Here is a 15,024-nt window from a genome sequence, read left to right as displayed (position 1 = left end):
CCCTGAGATCATGACCTGAGGCGAAGGCAGAGGCTTAACCTACTGAGCCACCCAGGTGCCCCAGTGCTGTTCAGTTTTGTAAGTTCTTTATATATTTTGGATACTAACCCTTTATCAGATATGTCATTTGCAATTATCTTCTTCCATTCCACAGATTGCCTCTTAGTTTTGTTGACTGTTTCCTTCACTGTACAGGAGCTTTTTATTTTGATGTGTAATTTATTTTTGTTTTTGTTTGTCTTGTCTCAGGAGGCATATCTAGAAAAAAAAGTTCCTACGGCCAATGTGAAAAAACTTAGTGCCCGTGTTCTCTTCTAGGATTTTTATAAGGTTCAGAACTCCAAAACAGATTTTTTTAATTGCAGCAAAAAACATATCAAATCTAATTAACCCCACACTTCTGCAAATACAGACATTTGCTGCCTCTACATCTACCACAATATTACTAGTTAATACATGTGCCAGGCACAATACTAAGAACTCTATATACTCTTTTTTTTTTTTTTAAGATTTCATTTATTTAGAGAGAGAGAGAGCATGAGTAGGGGGGCAGGAACAGAGGCAGAAGCAGACTTTCTGCTGAGCAGGGAGCCTAACACAGGGCTCAATCCCAGGACCTTGAGATCATGACCGGAAGGCAGCCACTTAACTGACTGAACCATCCAGGCACCCCTACTCTAATTTAAAACTCAGGAATCTGTGGTGAGGATTAAGAGTATCCTGATTTTTTTTTTTTTTTAAGATTTTATTTTTTCTTTTTTAAGGGGAGAGAGAGAGAGAGAGAACAGGAACAGGGGGAGGAGCAAAGGGAATGGAGAGGGAGAGATTAAAAAAATCTCAAGCATACTCCATGCTGAACACGGAGCCCAACAAAGGGCTCAATCTCATAACGCTGATATCAAAAGTCACACATTCTCGCACTGCATGGTATTTGTCCTCAGCAGCTCATTCCTGCTGGGTGTTCAAAGGACAGTGCAATAGAAACTCAGTATCTGGCATCGTTGGTTTTCTTGGCTTCGTGCATGTTAAACCTGGTATTTTTATTGAAACAGTATTCTTAATGGTTTTTCATACTGCTCAGCTTGAGATAATTTTCAAGAGGAAGTAATGATTCTCCTTTTCTAGGGTGTTTGAAATTGAGAACCAGGCAGATCCACACTCAGAACCTAAACAGGGCCCTGAAGTAAAGACATTGGATCCCAAAGATTACAGGAGTGACAGTGACAACTGTGGATTGATCAAGTTCTTTTTAAAAGGGCTGTTCTGAAGATTATGATTCTAACTTTGGAGGAACTATGGTGATGAGCAGTGACTGGCAGTGGAAGGAATCACATGTAAAAACTGCTTAAATAAATATTTATTGGCTTTAAATAAATTTTGCTTATGTTATACATAATTTAAAAAAAACTTTACACTTTTACTAGAAAGTCAGCATGTATTTTTGGCTCTAAGTTTCTCCAGTGTTTGCTGTGGAGGGAATAAAAAAACCAAAAATTTAAAAAAAAAAAAAAAAAGTCACACATTCAACCGAATGAGCCACCCAAGCACTCCAGGATTATCCTTATTTTAAAAATGAGGAAACGAGTACAGATTAGGAAATCTACTCAAAATCACAAAGCTGGTTGTCAACTATGGGACTGAATTTTAGGTTACCTATTAAGTCAAAAGTTAGCCTATTACTGTTTAATGGATGCTGACACAAGACAAAGACTCCTACATTAGAGACAAAGAAATTTTATTACTCCTCTATCACAAGAAGCAGCAAGAGAGCCAAAACATTGTGTCATTCTTACAATCAAGCTCTTTGGGGGACAACATGACATATTCCAGATGAATGGTCAAGTACAATGGGTCTGCACTACAGCAAGGAACACTAAGAAACAATCACTTTTACAGCAAGCAGTAAGCAAGTCTCCTCTATATATCAGGGAGGTTATTACTTCATCCCTCGAGGCTGCTTGTCAAAAACACAGCTGTGAGAAATGGGCTGGGTGAAGAGTAGTCATGACCATATTTTCTTGACATACCAAGCAAGATATGTAGGATCAGAAGGGGGGAGTTCCAACAGTAATCTGCATCAGACAGGGAATTCAAACTCCACAAATACAACACCAGAGTCTGAACTGTTAACCACTATTAACAAATCACATTCAAAAACATTATTGATGGGGTGCCTGGGTGGCTCAGTTGGTTAAGCGTCTGCATTCAGCTAAGGTCATGATCCCAGGGTCCTGGGATCAAGCCCCACATCGGGCTCTCTGCTAGGCAGGGAGTCTGCTTCTCCCTCCCTTGCTCCCCCTGCTTGTGCTATCTGTGAAACAGATAAATAAAATCTTTAAAAAAAAAAAAAAAAGAAAGAAAAAAAAACTTTATTGTTGTTGTTCCCCTAATTTAAAACTATAATTACTGAGACCATTGAGGACTCTCACTAAATATGGCAAACTGAATATAAATATTTATTTCCATTACCTCCACAACAAAATGAAAATGACAATAATGATATAAAAAGAATATAAACCACCAAGGACAAACAAAATAGTGGAAGAGGGAGTTCAACGTGTTTTTGGAAAGAGGATGAAAATGTGCTAACTGATCGAAAGGAGAACAAGACACCACAATTTAAATCCATAGAGAAAGATACTGAAAAGAGAGCTGGTATTATCTCATTATTCATAATTCATTATCATGAATTAGATGCACCAAACACAAAAAATGAAGAATGAAGAAAAAGAGAGAGAGAAATAAATCACCATAGTAAACAGTGGGCTCCTGGCTCTCTGATACAAGAATGTTGGCATTAAGACACAAATCACTGTGGAAAGAAATTAGAGGCTTACTTTGACATATTAACTTTGGCAGAGATCATCAACCAATTATTTTTTAGAAAATAAGTGAATAACGCCCAATAGTAAATAAGTATCTCATACACTTCCATGTACAAAATATAAACCCCAATCTTCCAGTCCACTTTTTAGTATCTCTATATTAAACATAAACAAAAAGCCAAAGATCATTAGACACTTAAGAAAAATATTGAGGGGGACCTGGGTGGCTCAGTAGGTTAAAGCCTCTGCCTTCGGCTCAGGTCATGGTCTCAGGGTCCTGAAATTAAGCCCCCCGTCAGGCTCTTTGCTCAGTGGGGAGTCTGCTCCCCCACTCTTCTCTGCCTGCCTCTCTGCCTACTTGTGATCTCTGCCTGTCAAATAAATAAATAAATCTTTTAAAAAAAAAAAAAATTGGGGCGCCTGGGTGGCTCAGTGGGTTAAGCCGCTGGCTTCGGCTCAGGTCATGATCTCAGGGTCCTGGGATCGAGGCCCGCATCGGGCTCTCTGCTCAGCAGGGAGCCTGCTTCCCTCTCTCTCTCTCTCTGCCTGCCTCTCCGTCTACTTGTGATTTCTGTCTGTCAAATAAATAAATAAAATCTTTAAGAAAAAAAAAAAGTTGAAGAGGTGCCTGGGTAGCTCAGTGGATTAAGCATCTGACTTCAGGGTTCCGGGATCAAGCCCCGAGTCAGGCTCCCCACTCAGTGCGAAGTCTGCTTATCCCTCTCCCTCTGCCCTTCCCATGCTTGTACACACACTCTCTCTCCTTCTCTCTCTCTGACAAATAAATTCTTTAGAAAAAAAGATCCAGGGGCACCTGAGTGGCTGGTTAAGCCTCCGCATTCGGCTCAGGTCATGATCTCAGGGTCCTGGAATCGAGCCCCACATCGGGCTCTCTGCTCGGCGGGGAGCCTGCTTCTCCTTCTCTCTCTGCCTGCTTCTCTGCCTACTTGTAATCTCTCTCTGTCAAATACATAAATAAAATCTTTTTTTAAAAAAGGATTTTAAGGAAATACTATGAATGAATGTATACATCAATTAGATAATTCAGATGAATGGAGAAATTCCTAGAAAACACAAACTACCAAAACTGACTCAGGAAGAAATAGAAAATTTGGATAGATCTATAATAAGAGTAAATCGGTAACTTTAATACACCCCGCAGAATGCAAGCTAGTGCAACCACTCTGGAAAACAGCATGGAGGTTCCTCAAAAAGTTGAAAATAGAGCTACCCTACGACCCAGCAATTGCACTACTAGGTATTTACCCTAAAGATACAAACATAGTGATCCAAAGGGGCATGTGCACCTGAATGTTTATAGCAGCAGTGTCCACAATAGCCAAACAATGGAAAGAACCTAGATGTCCATTAACAGATGAATGGATAAAGAAGATGTGGTGTGTGTATATATATATATATATATATACACACACACACATACACATACATATACAATGGAATACTATGCAGCCATCAAAAGAAATGAAATCTTGCCATTTGTGACATCATGGATGGAACTAGAGTATTATGCTTAGCGAAATAAGTCAATCGGAGAAAGACAACTATCATAGGATTTCCCTGATATGAGGAAGTGGAGCTGCAACGTGGGGGGGTTGGGGGGGCAGGAAAAGAATAAATGAAATAAAATGGGATTGGGAGGGAGACAAACCATAAGAAACTCAATCTCACAAAACAAACTGAGCGTTGCCAAGGGGAGGGAGAGGGTGGTGGGGTCAGGGACACTGAGGACTGTATGGGCTATGGTGAGTGCTATGAAGTGTGTAAACCTGGCGATTCACAGACCTGTACCCCTGGGGCTAATAATACATTACATGTTTATTTAAAAAATAATAAATAAATAATAAATAATAAGTAAATTAATTAATTTAATTAAATAAAAAAAAATAAAACACCCCACAAAGAGATGCCTAAGCTCAGACAGATTCCCTGGTTAAATTCTACCAACTGTTTAAAGAAAAATTAACACTAATCCTTCACAATCTCATCCAAAAAAAAAAAAAAAAAAAAAAACCATCACCCAGAAGAGCAGGACACACTTCACACTTCCCAACCCCTTCTAAGACCAAGATTACCTGATACCAAACCTAGACAATGACATCACAAGAAAACTACAGACTAACATCCCTTACCAATAAATACAAATATCCTCCAAAAAATACTATCAAATCAAATTCAGCAACATATAAAAAGGATCATACAGGGGTACCTGGGTGGCGCAGTGTGGAGTCTGCTGGAGATTCTGCCTCTCCCTCCCCTCTCCCCTTGGTGCATGTGTGCTCACTCTCTCTCAAATCAATCAATCATACAGTATAACCAAGAGGGATTTATCCCAGGAATATCCATCAAGGTCAGGACCAAAAATTAATTAATGTAACTCACCATACTAATAAAATCATACAATCACCTCAACAGGTGCAAAAAAAAGCACACAACAAAATTCAAACCCTTTCATGATGAGAATGCTCAAATAAAATTTGAAGGAAATTTGCTCAATCTGAAGAAAAAACATCTGTAAAAAACACATACCTAATATCACAGATCACAGTAAAAGACCGAATGCTTTCTCCCTAAAATCAGGAACAAGACAAAGATGTCCACTAATGCCACTTCTATTCAACACTGTACTAGAGATTCTAGAAGGGAAATTAGTCAAAAATAAAGAAATAAAAAGCATCCATATTGGAAAGTAATGAGTAAGATTTGTCTCTATTTGTGAGACATAATCTCCTAAGGAATCCACTAAAACCTCTTAGTATTAAGAGTTCCATTAGGTTGCAGGATATAAGATCAATATACAAAAATCAATTGAATTTTTATACATTAGGATAAACATTCCAAAAATAAAGAAATAACTCCACTTACAGTGACATTAAAAAATAAAATACTTCACATCCATCAGGATGGCTACATTCAAAAATAAATAACAGCAATTTGTGGGTGAAAATATGGAGAAAGGATAACCATCATATACCAGTAAGATATAAAACGGTGCAGCCCTAGTGGGTATTTACCCCAAAGATACAGATGTAGTGAAAAGAAGGGCCATATGTACCCCAATGTTCATAGCAACAATGTCCACAATAGCTAAACTGTGGAAAGAGCTGAAATGCCCTTTGACAGACAAATGAATAAAGAAGATACGGTCCATATATACAATGGAATATTACACAGCCATCAGAAATGATGAATACCCAACTTTTCTATCAGCATGGTTGGGACTGGAGGATATTATGCTGAGTAAAATAAGTCAAGCAGAGAAAGTCAATTATCATATCGTTTCACTTACTTGCGGAACATAAGGAATAACATGGAGGACATTAGAAGAAGGAAAGGAAAAGTGAATTGGGATAAATTGGGAGGGGGAGACAAATCATGAGAGAGACTGTGGACTCTTGAGAAACAAACTGAGGGTTACAGCGGTGAGGGGTGGTGGAGGAGGGATGGGTGAGCCTGGTGGTGGGTATTAAGGAGGGCATGTATTGCATGGAGCAGTGGGTGTTGTACATAAACAATGAATCTTGGAACACTGCCTCATAAAGTAATGATGTATTTTATGGTGACTAACAACACAATAAAAAAAAAATTACCTAGAAAGAAGATAGAGGAAGAAAAGCCTGAAATGCCAATAAAAATGTTCAGATGCATCAAATATTTTGCCTGAAAAAAATAAAATAAAATTGTGCATCCACTTTGAAAAAGTTTGGCAGTTCCTCAAAAGTTTAAACACAGAATTACCTGATGACCTAGTAATTCCATTTCCAAATACATATCTAAAGTAAAAAGATATCCACACAAAAACCTGTACATAAATATTCACTACAACATTATTCCTTTTTTTTCTTTTTAAAGATTTTATTTATTTATTTGAGAGAGAGAGAGACAGTGAGAGAGAGCATGAGCGAGGAGAAGGTCAGAGGGAGAAGCAGACTCCCCATGGAGCTGCAAGCCTGATGAGGGACTCAATCCTGGAACTCCAGGATTATGACCGGAGCTGAAGGCAGTCGTCCAACCAACTGAGCCACCCAGGCACCCCTACAACATTATTCCTAATAGCCAAAATGTAGAAACAATCCAAAAGTCCATCAACCTGTTAAACAGAGAAATAGTACTTGACAATAAAAAAGAAGTACTGATTTTTGCTACAACGTGGATGAAACTTAAAAATATTGTATTACCAGGCTTTCTGCTCAGCAGGGAGTCTGCTTCCCTTCCTCTCTCCCTGCCTGCCACTCTACCTAGTTGTGATCTATGTCTGTCAAATAAATAAATAAAATCTTTAAAAAAAATAAAATAAAATATTGTGCTAAGTAAAGCATTATTCACAATGGCCAAGATACAGAAGCAACCCACGTATTCATCCACAGATGAATTGATAAAAAAGATGTGGTATATATATATACACAATAGAATATTACTCAGCCATTAAAAAAATGCAATCTTTTCCTTTGTAACAACATGGATGGACCTAGAAGATATAATGCTAAGTGAAATAAGTCAATCAGAGAAAGACAAATACTATACGATTTCATTCATATGTGGAATTTAAGAAAAGGAACAACAAAAAAGAGCCAAACCAAAAAACAGATTCACATATAGAGAACAAACTGGTGGTTGCCAGAGGGGAGGTAGGTGGGAAGATGGGTGAAATACATAAGGGATTAAGAATACATTTTTTTGTGATAAGCACTGAAAATTTGTACAAAAATATATACTGAAAATAGGGGCACCTGGGTGGCTCAGTGGGTTAAAGCCTCTGCCTTCGGCTCAGGTTATGATCCCAGGGTCCTGGGATCACCAGGGAGCCTGCTTCCTCCTCTCTCTCTGCCTGTCTCTCTGCCTACTTGTGATCTCTATCAAATAAATTTTTTAAATCTTCAAAAAAAATTAAAAATATGTATATATACTAGAAGTAATACAATACTGTATATTAATTCTACTTTAATTTCTAAAAAAAAATTATGCTAAGTGGAAAATAAAAAAAGGGGCACCTGGCTCAGCTGGTTGAGTGACTGCCTTCAGCTCAGTTCATGATCCCAGAGTCCCAGGACCAAGTCCTACTTCGGGCTCCCTGCTCAGCGGGGAGTCTACTTTTCCCTCTGACCCTCCTCACTCTCATGCTCTCTCAATCTCTCTCAAACAAATAAATAAAATCTTTTAAAAAAAAATTATGCTAAGTGAAAGAAACCAGTAACAAGACCACAAGTTACAGAATTCCATTTATGTAAATATACAGAATAGGCAAATTCAGAGATGGAAAGCAGATTAGTGGTTTCCAAGGGATGAGAGGGAGAAATGAAAAGTGACTACTAATGTGTAGGATAATGAAATATTCTCAGATTCTTTTCTAAGGTAATGAAATGTTCTAAAATCAGATAGTGGTGATGGTTGTACAATTCTGTGATTATACTAAAAACCAATAAATTGTACTTTTTTTTTCCCTTCCCCTAAGTTGTACATTTTAAAAGGGTGAATTTCAAAGTATGTGAATGCTATCTCAATAAAGGTATTATAAAATATTATACCTGTGATCTCACTTACACCTGGAATCTAAAAAAGCCAAATGCATAGAAGCAGAGAACAGAATGGTAACTGCCAGGAGCTGGGAGGAGGGGGATGATGAGACAGTGGTCAAAAAGTACAAGCTTCCAGTAGCATAATATCACAATGACTATAGTTAACAACACTGTATTATACAATTAAAAGTTGCCATGAGAGTAAATTGTAAATGTTCTCACCATAACTATGACAAAATGGTAATTATGTGAGGTGAAGGATGTGTTAGTCTTATTGTAGTAAACACTTCACAATATATACGTGTATCAAATGATCACCTTGGACTCCTAAAACTTACACAATGCTATACCTCAATTATGTCTCAACAGAGCTGAGGAAAAAAAGACATACTGTATGATACTATTTATATAAAGTTCAAAAACAGGAAGACTTTAAGATATAAGAAGTTAGATAGTGGCTAATTTTAGGTGGGAGACAGTAAAGTATTGACTAAGAGGAGGCACAAAGTGCGCAGGTGATAGCAATAGTCCATTTCTTAACTTTGGTAATCATCACTGTGATACTTTATAGTGCTATACAATTATGATCAGTTATGATCAGCTATACAGTTATGAAAAGTATACAATACACCCTTCTGTACATAATTAAATTGTAAAGTTTTAAAAAAAACATGGTTTTTGGTTAAAAAAAATTATACTTGGCAGTACACTGAAACACTTTAAAATAAAAAATAGAGATTTAGAGGCGCCTGGGTGGTTCAGTTAGTTAAGCGTCTGCCTTCAGCTCAGGTCATGATCCCAGAGTCCTAGGATCAAGCCCCTCTTGGGGCTTCCTGCTCAGCGGTGAGTCTGCTTCTCCCTCTCTCCCTGCCCCTCCCCCTGCTCATGTTTTCTCTCTTTCTCTTTAATAAATAATCTTAAAAAAAAAAAAAAAAAAGAATAAAAAATATCCTCTCAAGGACACATCTCTATTCATTTCTATCCATCTATCCATTTACTTATTTATAAGTAGGCTCCAGCACAGAACCTAATGTGGGGACTGAACTCACAACCCTGTGATCAACACCTGAGCTGAGATCAAGAGTCAGACACTTAATGGACTGAGCCACCCAAGCACCGCTCTGTTTTCTTTAACATATTATTAGCTTTAAATTTTTGGCCTAGAAGGCTGTGGTAAAGATGAACCTTTCTGGGGGCGCCTGGGTGGCTCAGTAGGTTAAAGCCTCTGCCTTTGGCTCAGGTCATGATCTCAGGGTCCTGGGATCAAGGCCCTCGTCAGGCTCTCTGCTCAGCAGGGAGCCTGCTTCCCCCTCCCTGGCATTCTGCTCCATTGGGAGCCTGCTCCCCGCCCCCTTTCGCTGCCTCTCTGCCTACTTGTGATCTCTCTCTCTGTGTCAAATAAATAAATAAAATCTTTAAAAAAAAAAAAATGAACCTTTATAAACTAATTTTTTTGAGGGCTTTCATAAGTCACATATTTAACAAAGTTACTAAACGTGACACTTCAGTACTAAGGAGTCCCCTTTCTTCTAGTCATGGAGAGGGAAGGGGTCATTGTGCAAAACCAACAGATACACTTTCAGGCAGGTACTTCAGAAGAAAATGTAAAAAGAGAAAAAATTCCACACATTAATACTCATACCTAAGGTTAACAAGAAGGGATGAATGATGAAAACAATTTGAAAATGGATACAAAACTATACTTACAGCCTCAAAGTGCAAATGGCTATCCTTTAAGAAATTCTGAATTTTGTCCTTGGGTAAAATACTGAATCGAAATCGAAGGAGATCCATTTCTTGTTGAATGAACCAGCGTCTAAGATCCTCACTGAAATGGTCATAAGAAATGGTAATCATAAATGAAAAGCCCAGTGATTATTTTAAAAGTCCACTGATTATTAAATCCAAGAAATTTTTATGAACTAAAACTCAAACACAAGCAAGATGCCAAAAGACAGAAGCTAAAAGCATACAAGCGCTGTACTATGATAAACAGCCTAGATATAGACCACAATCTACCAGGGATGTGCTGATCATGGGGAGAGGTATTATGAATATAAAATTAAAAGAACTAAATAAAGAATACCTTAAGCCTAGCTGATTATCAAATAATATAAAATAGTTAATTGTATTTAACTGCAAAATAGTCATTTACATCAGAAAATGGGATATTCCTTCAGTCTAAGGTGGGTTTCATCAATACCAAATAAACACCAATTTTTTTTTATTTTTTTAAAACACCAAATTTTTTAAAGGTAACTTTATCTCTGAATAGATCATGATCAGAGAAACTCTGAAATTAAACTTTGCTTATAGCTTTATAAGCTTACAAAATTTAATTGTGCAAGTATACCTCAATTTTTTAAAAGCCAACATACAAATACATTAATTCATAAAATATACAAAGGACATTATTGTTGTCACAAAATAATTATACTACTGCATGTAAAATAAAACACAGACTGTCAGCAATTTATTTACTGCATAAACTACATAAACTGCCCATGTTTTTTTACAAAAGAAAAACTCCAGGACCAAACACAGTCAATAAGTTCTCAGTTATAATCTGGTGATAGTAAACAGTTTCAAGATTCTCACTGGATAAGCCTTTTAGTACAAAGAAACAGGAAAAAAAAACTTAAAATGAGTATGTTATTTAGCCAAAATTAATACAGGAAAAAAAAACACAAAGTTGAAAAAAAAAAGGCAACTAACTCCTTCTCCCTCTGGGTGGCACTATATTATAACAAACCAACTAGCAAAGGAGATGGCCACCCTTAATCTAATGGCCACTAACCCATACATCTCAATTGCAAAAAATCTGTACCAAGTACATGTTTGAGTTACTATTTCTTAGAAATAGTCCCACTATTTTTTTCTGGGAAAACAGCAGCAAAAGTCCTTCTTATTGAAATGCCCTCCAATTTCAAATCCCAAGTGAAGAACCTGTCCCATGAAGCTAACAAGTGTTTCAACAGGCAAACTTTACAACAGAATTTTTTTTCAATATTTTTTAGAAAACAACTAGCTTCAAATAATTCACCACAATGTGTTCAAATCATGAACTGCCAGTTTCTGATGTTATTCTGAGTTTTTCAATGTTCAGTACAATACATGTCAGTTTCCCATGTACCAATTTACAACTCAAGATGTCAGATTCGACTATAAGAGCGTAAATGTGTACTCACGACTGGCAATAAGCAAGGCGTAAAATAAAGTGAGAAATATGATCTTTCCTTCGTGGTTCATATTCATTCTCTAAGTTTTCCTAAAAATAATGACACATGGGTAAGATAAATGCATTAGAATAAGAGGTATAAAGAAACACAGAGTCAGCATAAGCCAATGGTAAAGTAAAAGTTTCAAAAACAAATTTCATAAATATGCTTTCCAAGATAATTACCATTTTATGTAAGGTAGCAATCAAGTGAGATTGAGAACTAAACTGACATCAACAAAACCTCCCAGATTTGGACTCCTCTTCCTATCAACTTCCCTCTTAACTTCCTTTCGTACACACCCCATACCCAGGGCTCTCACCTCTTCAACCACCTCTTGCATCAGCCCTCAACTGCTTTCATTTAACCATTTGTCAAAACTTAGATTTTTAAATAAATCTAGAGCTACACTCTACAGTCCTATTCCCAAAACACTGAGAACCTCTGGGGAAAAAATACACCATTATTGAGAATACGGAATATTAAAAATTCACAATCTCTAAAATGAACTTGACTTTTACAAGCACTAAGGAATCCTTATGCAAGCTCAACACAGTAAGAGCAAACAGGTCTTGAGCACTTACGAGGTCCCAGGCACTGTTATAAGCATTTTTAATCTTATTAACCCATTTAATCCTTTGAAAAAAATCTCTTAGTAGTAAGAGATTAATAAACGAGAGTAAGCACTACTATATCCCTATTTTAAAAATGAGGAAACTGAGGCACAGGAATGTCATATAATTTTTCCAGGGTAACAATACTTATAAGCAATAAAACAGGGATTTGACACATAATCGTCTTTCCTCACTCTTAGAAAAGCTGTTTCAGTCTTCACTAGTTGACCCTAGCAGCTCCCTACCACACCACCTACCCTTCTCTCTCAACAGATAACTTCACCTACTTTACAGAAATTAAAGGCCACAGGCCAACTTTTGCAGCTCCAGGCTTCTGCATCCACAATGTACTACCTTCCCTTCCATCTCTGTGGACAAAAGCTCTCTCCCTCCTCCTACATAAACTAATCCCCAAACCTAAGCCATGCAACCCTTCTGCTCTTGCCTCCTAATGATCTTGCTTTATCAAATGCTCTCTTAGAGTGTCTTCAAATTCCCTCTTCTTTGTCTTCCAGATTTCTTCCCTCAGCTTATAAGCATGTTCAAGTATCTCCTGTTGCGTATGCATGCCTTCTCTTTTCCCTATACACTTTTCTGTATTCAGACCTGCTTCTCCCTGTCTTTTCAGCTAGCCATCTTAAAACAGTACATATCCCATACCCACCTCTCTCCCCCAAACACTGCCATCACTGGCTTCTGCCTCTATCTACAAGGCCCAACCAAGCTAATAAATCCAATGGATTCTGTGCAATTCATCTTATATGAGCCTAACCTTCTGAAATTAAGTAGTTAAGGGTAACATGAGGGAGACAAAATGTCCATATTTGAATCTTGGCTCTACCATCTACCATCTTATAAGCCTGGGCCAGTTACATAGCTCATCAATAACTCCATTCCCTTATCTAAAAATAGGGGTGACGATAGTATCTGTCTCATAAGACTGTTAACTGGATTACACAGGTTAATATATGTAGTTTGCTTAGAACAAACTGGGATACAGTAAGCATAATATGAATGCTTGCTATAATATGAATGTTGTTAATTGCTATCGTATCAGTATCTATATCATGATCATACGTCAACTTCAGCCTTCCTTGGCTACCATGCCATTATCATGTCCACTGATCTCCTATCTCTCAGGCAACTCCTTCTCAATCTCCTTCCCAGACTCTCCCAATTCTACTTCACTTTAAACATTGGTATTCTTCACATCCTGTCCGCCATCATCTTCTCACTCAAATATTTTCCTCCTCCTGATGACACCAACTTTCTTCTTAAATCCATACCTCCACTCCAGAGGTCTCCTGAGTACAACCTGTATGCATACCCAACTATCCACTAGGCCCTTCCATGAGCACCCAAATGCATGTCTAGAACTCAACATCTTTCTAAGATTTGCTTCTCCTCCTGTAGATCCTCTCTCAAACTACTATCACCATCCACCTAGTTGTCCTAACCAGAAACCTGGGTGTCATTCCTAACTCTTCTCTCCCTTCTCCCTGCAATCAGTAACTAAAATCTTTTCCTTCAACCTTCACAGTATCTCTTAATATCAGTCCCCTTCTCCCCATTCAATTCATTCTCATCATTTTCAAGCTGACTGGTTTTCCTCCTACCAGACATGGCCCACTCAATCTGCTGCTGGCAGCTATCTTCCCAAAATAAAAATCTGATCACATCTATCAGATTCAGTTCCAGCACTACCTGGAACCGGGATGCCTTCCCAAACCTCCCCAGTGTGAGCTGGGTAATTATATGTGCTCTTGGAGTTCCTAGAGCAAACATCTAACAGCACCCCAATGCTGTGGTGCCCAGGGTACGTCTGGCAATGTCTGGAGATATCTACTAGGCAGAAGCCAGAGACGCTACTGAGCATCCTACAATGCAAAGAACACTCCCTACACCAAAGAATTATCAGACCCAAATGTCAGTAGTCCTGAGGTTGAGAAACCCTGCTGTATTATAATCACTATAAGCCAATCACCCCTAGTGGACTGCAGATATCCCTTCGGGCAGAGTCTATGCTACATTAGTCTTTTTTAAAGCCCTGTGCCTAATAACAGATCTTTTCCACAACCAAAACTCACTATATAAATATATACAAACTGAAGAACATCTCTTTCCCACTTTTACTTACTCTGAAGGAAAACTTGAGCCTTCTTATCTCACTCTCCAACTTACTCTGGTATGGCTCAGCTCCTTTCACATAGCTCACACCAAGATTTTCAACTGCTTTTAGCACTAGAAAATATTTTAAAAACAGAAGAAAACAACGTATGAATGCAAGAAAATTTTTAAAAACTAAGTCCCAAGACAAACTCTTTCTTTGAATAGCAATCCCATAATTACTTATTTTTAAAAGATGACAAACTATAATGGCTTTACTTTCTGCAAGTACATTATATAAATTATATAAATTTATAGGAAAATAATCTCCATCCATGTGCAGAAAATATCCATGTCCCATAACATAATCTAATACCAGGGATTCTGAGGGAGAGGGATGGGGGATCATCACTGCTGTATTGAGCCACCACTGTTGAGGAACTCAAGTGTGTTGGTACGAAAAAAAAAATTGAGCACCCTTGTTTGCATCCCTCATGTGGAACTGTCAGTTTGCTTCATTTGCTCAGCACAGACGCAACAGAAAAAATAGCCCTTCCTTTACTGATGAAGTAGAAAAGGAGAAGACAAAAGCAAAAAAGCAGAACCTTTCAACAATTCAAGTGAACTGTCCTGAATAGATCCACACAACTGTTCAAAGGTTCCCAAAGAACCTTGTCATTCCTTCCACAGATGAACTCTACTCCCATCATTATGAAAAGCATTTTTA

The 15,024-nt window shown here is 37.8% G+C and overlaps 1 protein-coding gene and 1 non-coding gene across 4 annotated transcripts in view; one reads left to right on the top strand and one right to left on the bottom strand.

Annotated features, from left to right (window-relative positions):
• The window catches only part of PRIM2 (DNA primase subunit 2), a 381,685-nt gene that overhangs the window by 303,371 nt on the left and 63,290 nt on the right, over window positions 1-15,024 (bottom strand). For all 3 annotated transcript variants that reach the window (XM_044253598.1, XM_044253579.1, XM_044253588.1), the window contains 3 exons: window positions 14,329-14,432; window positions 11,548-11,627; window positions 10,067-10,187 (listed from right to left, as the gene is read on the bottom strand). In XM_044253598.1, coding sequence (XP_044109533.1) covers window positions 10,067-10,187; window positions 11,548-11,627; window positions 14,329-14,432 — 305 coding nt within the window. The remainder of the gene's footprint in view (window positions 1-10,066; window positions 10,188-11,547; window positions 11,628-14,328; window positions 14,433-15,024) is intronic.
• Window positions 917-1,054, top strand: LOC122898299. The gene has a single exon (XR_006382968.1). It is a non-coding gene; the product is annotated as a small nucleolar RNA SNORA8 (small nucleolar RNA).

Source organism: Neovison vison, chromosome 1 (genome assembly GCF_020171115.1).
Source record: "Neovison vison isolate M4711 chromosome 1, ASM_NN_V1, whole genome shotgun sequence".
NCBI lineage: Eukaryota > Metazoa > Chordata > Mammalia > Carnivora > Mustelidae > Neogale > Neogale vison.
This window is presented reverse-complemented; position numbering and strand designations above follow the sequence as displayed.